At 41.6% G+C, this 4505-nt stretch overlaps 1 protein-coding gene across 1 annotated transcript in view; it reads left to right on the plus strand.

Moving 5' to 3' along the window:
- LOC101855658 (cytochrome P450 3A24) overlaps positions 1-3510 on the plus strand; it is a 10558-nt gene extending 7048 nt beyond the window's left edge. Inside the window, exons 6-7 of the mRNA XM_005103383.3 lie at positions 1193-1372; positions 1891-3510. Of these exons, the coding sequence (XP_005103440.1) occupies positions 1193-1372; positions 1891-2244 (534 nt within the window). The 3' untranslated portion in view covers positions 2245-3510. The remainder of the gene's footprint in view (positions 1-1192; positions 1373-1890) is intronic.
- The last annotated feature ends 995 nt before the right edge of the window (positions 3511-4505 follow it).

The following is a 4505-nucleotide window of genomic DNA, read 5'->3' on the forward strand; positions in this document are numbered from 1 at the left end:
GTCCGTGTGTGTATGTGTGTGTTTGCTCTTGTCTGTGTGTGTACTGTGTTTGTGTATATGTGTGTGCATGTGTGTGCATGTGCGTGCGTGCGTGCGTGCGTATGCGTGTGTGCGTGTATGTGTGTGTGTGTGTGAGTGTGTGTGTGTGTGTGTGTGTGTGTGTGTGTGTGTGTGTGTTGTATTCTCTTTGTACTGGAGAGGAAATATAATACCTGTGTACTGAATGCTTTTTCCAAAATAACCTCTCAGTTTATAAGATGGTAACCAAAGGTCAGCCACGATGTCTCAAAAGGATTGCTTTCGAGTGGTATCCCCCATCCACCTCAGATCTTTTCAAAGGGGCGTGTCATACAAAATCACATCAAACAAATCCATAACTACAAGCACACAGCAAGTGCTCTATCAGCTTTGGTGTGGATGGCCGTAGTCCGATTCTCCATGAGGGTGTGTTTTCTTTTTTTTTTTTACCTTGACTGTTTGGGGAGTTGTCAAGTTTTAGTTTTAGTAAGCATTTTACGGCATTTCCAACACAACAAGGTCATATAAGTGCCGAAGATTAGAGGTGTTACAAGAGAGTAACAAACGCAAAAAAGGAGGGGAGATAAAGACGATAGATAGATGTTTGATTGGAAAGAAGAAGCAAGCCACACCAGAGCACCCGCCAACCACCCACAGTTTTCAAGGTTCTACACTCAGTTGATCCAATCCTGTTAGAGATTATGTCAGTTCGGAGGTTCTGCGCTTAAGTTCAAAGGGGTTTAGAGTTTTTTTTATGTGTTTTTACGCCCGCTTCGAAACAATTTAAACAATTTAGGAGGCGGGTCATCTGCCTGGGCCATCCCAAACTGAAAAGAATATAACATTCAGGCAGAAAGACTGAGATACTCACTCGATGAAAATTCTCTTCCACTCGAGACTGGAACTTGAGAGTTCTGCATGTGACTACGAATCACCTTACCATATGATATACATGTGTATAATAATGACATAGAGATGTAAACCTATTGGGTTTTTTAAATGATACCCATATTAGCTCACATAGGTAGATGGATAAATAGATAGATAGATAGATAGATAGATAGATAGATAGATAGATAGATAGATAGATAGACATCACTACAACACATCAGCCACGACAAAAAACAGACAAAACAAACAAACAAACGCGAAACAAAAACTGTTTTCTCGGCAGAGAGAGCTCCAGGCAGAAGCAGACGAGTTCGTGTACGCCATCAGCAAAGACGCGTCCGTCGTGCCGCCCAAACTAGAGTCAACCGTCAAGGAACTGCTTCGCACATACGCCATAGCGCCATTCATCAGCCGACAGACGGAGGGTGAGATAGCCCTGGACGCTTTCACGTTGCCCCCACAGGTTTGTGTCTCACTCACGTCTTTGTGTTTATTGTGTGTGATTGTGTGCGTGCGTGTGTGTGTTATTGTGTGTATGTGTGTGTATCTCTCTCTGTCTCTCTCTCTCTGTCTCTGTCTGTCTGTCTGTCTGTCTGTCTGTCTGTCTGTCTGTCTGTCTCTCTCTCTCTCTCTCTCTCTCTCTCTCTCTCTCTCTCTCTCTCTCTCTCTCTCTCTCTCTCTCTCTCTCTCCCTCCCCTCACTGTCCGCATGCGTGTATAATGTATATTTATGACGTGTGTGTGTGTGCGTGTGAGTGTGTATGTGTGTGTGTGTGTGTGTGTGTGTGTGTGTATGTGTGTGTGTGTGTGCGTGTGTGTGTGTGTGTGTGTGTGTGTGTGTGTGTGTGTGTGTGTGTGTGTGTGTGTGTGTGTGTGTGTGTGCACATCTAGGAAGAATAATGACATGAAACTTTACTAGCACTTCTGCTAAACAATTGGATATCACTAAATTATAGGCTATATATATTTTCACTTTCATCAGTCTGACTTGCGCATCTTCACGTGGGGAATTCATCGAGCTCCGGAGATTTGGAATGACCCCAAGAAATTTTGCCCGGACCGTTTCCTGACGAGCACAACCAAACAACAACAACAACAACAACAGCAACAGCAACAGCAACAGCACAAAACGTGGATGCCATTTGGAGCCGGGTCTCGGATCTGTGTCGGCCAGCATTTGGCGTGGGTGGAACTACGAGTGGCCTTGATCTATCTGCTGCACAAGTTCACCTTCAGGAAAGTTGCTCAGACCGAGTCTCTCGATTTTTGCGTTGACTGGGAACACGCTGTTGTGCACCCGGACAGAGATGTTGTTTTAGGTGTGACAGAACGGTGAAAGGGTAAGGACCACCTGGCCTTGCACCCCGTCAGACGCCTTATCTATCAAGTCGGGGTCACGGGGGTGGGGGGGTCAGTCAGCTGATCCCTGTCGCCTCTCTGCTGGGTGGGCTGACTTAATATTTTGGTACTTTTCAACTTTAAGTTTAAGGTATATCCTCTTGTACATGTACTTATGGCACTTATCATTGTAAAAATGCACCCACGGCAAGTGTTCCTGTTCTTGAGGCTTAAAAAAAAAACGCTGACACCGTAACTTGCCGGGTTTCATTAGACGTTTTGAAGTCGGCAATGCAAGATTGGGGGAGGTGTGGACAAGTGTGGATGAAAAAAAATCCTGATTGAAAAAAATGGGCTCAACAAAAATTGCCAAACTTTTGGAACATTAACAACATAATATAGATGGAGGTAGACCTACCACCAAAGGGCGTATCTGCTGAGATGATAGGAAGCTGTATTTCTGCACCCTGAAGAACGAGGGTAACTACATGTCGTAATGACTGGGTTTTCAGAATAATTTCTAGCTTTCTAAAGACACTGAATCAGCACCCAGACTTTCTGAGCTTTTCTTTCAGTTTCTATGAGCATTTGCGGTCGCCTCAGGGCTAATTAACCCCGATGACCTCGAGGCGGGGAGCTCCGCGGGCTGCTGAGTCACGAAAAAGGTACAACATCGGCCGAAATATAATATGACGCCGTGCCAGGGAAAGAAAGCCCGAGACAGTATTCTGTATTTTGTCTTGCTATGGCACATTGTAGATGTCGTTACTGTACAGTTTACTAGACTAGAAAGGAACATCGTTGACCATTACTTATTTGCTCTTTTTTTTACTAGGGCCTAGAAAAAGTTTCCTGAGGGTTTTTTTTTTAAACTAATAATATTATGTACCAGTAAATTTCTACATGAACATTGAAACACACATATCATGTAGTGTGTAAATTGTATTAATTTTTAATAATCGTTTCACAATATTTTGACATTTCACTTTCCATCTTCAGACTTCACAGAACTCACAGGGTTGTTACATATTTGGTTTGCATTCTCATGCCTACATCATGTAATAAGCTTCCAACTGAAGAACACTGCATAATATACATATAAAAGATCTATAGCGTGTTCACTTTCTTCTGACCATGTTTAAAGATATTTACTTCAATTATTAATTTACTAATGAGCATGTAACTTTGTAGAGCACTCCTGTAACCCAGTGACCAAAGAATCTTGATCCAGAAAATAAAGATTCTTTATTTGGGCCCTACATTATAAATACTGTTGTTTAGTAGGTGTATACACAGGATCAATACAGTAAATGATTTACAGTAACCTAGCTTACAAATTGCTCATTTTGAGACAGCAACACCACCCTGCCCCTTTATTTCAGTGCAAGCTTGTAGATTTCCTTCCAAAACCATATTTAGACCTCTCCAAGCGAGTCTCGAAAAGGATTCACCGGTCTGTTGGACCATGTTTTAAAGGCGTGCGTTTAAGTATGATATTGATAAAGATACTCAACTGTTTTTATGTTTTAGGTGCATGCTGTAAAACCTCTGTAATTTTCTCATCTGCTTCAGGCTAACGTCAAAGAAAACGTGAGGGAACCTTATTTTGCAATGGCCTTCAAAAAAAAGCTTTTAGATTCTGTTGGTGATTCATCTTTTAGACCTGCATGCAAAGACCTGAGAAGTTTTAACCGAGAAATTCGTTTTTATCTTGCTTTAACTGTAACCGCTAACAAGTGAATAAGCCTTAGCTCGTAGCTAATATATAACACTTTAAGCACCAAACTCCAAACTGCAGACGCATGACCCCCAGTCCTGCACAGTATGTTTTGCATATGACCTGTTTAATAGCATCAGACAAAATTCCACAGATTAATTCTCGAAGAAATTCAAAATCAAATGAGAGAATTTTAGTTTTAGTAAAAGTTTGATGGCACTTTCACCACAGTTAGCTTATATAAGTGCTGGAGATAAGAAGTTTTACAGGAAAGTAACAGACAATAAAAAAGAAGCCGAGACAAGGACGATAAACGTTTGATAGGATAGAAGGAGCAAACCACTCCAGAGCACCCACCAACAACCCGCACTCATGTCTTTAATTACTATTTCTTCTAGATCTATCGGGAAAAAGACAAAAAGAAAAAGAAAACAAATTCCTACTAAACATACAATCCACAAAATCATAACACACACAGCAAACTTTACAGACACAAAGGCACTTTAACACTTCGTACTTGTTGACATTCTCCATTTTATTGC

This window comes from Aplysia californica, unplaced genomic scaffold (genome assembly GCF_000002075.1).
Source record: "Aplysia californica isolate F4 #8 unplaced genomic scaffold, AplCal3.0 scaffold00370, whole genome shotgun sequence".
In the NCBI taxonomy this organism is placed as follows: Eukaryota; Metazoa; Mollusca; class Gastropoda; order Aplysiida; family Aplysiidae; genus Aplysia; species Aplysia californica.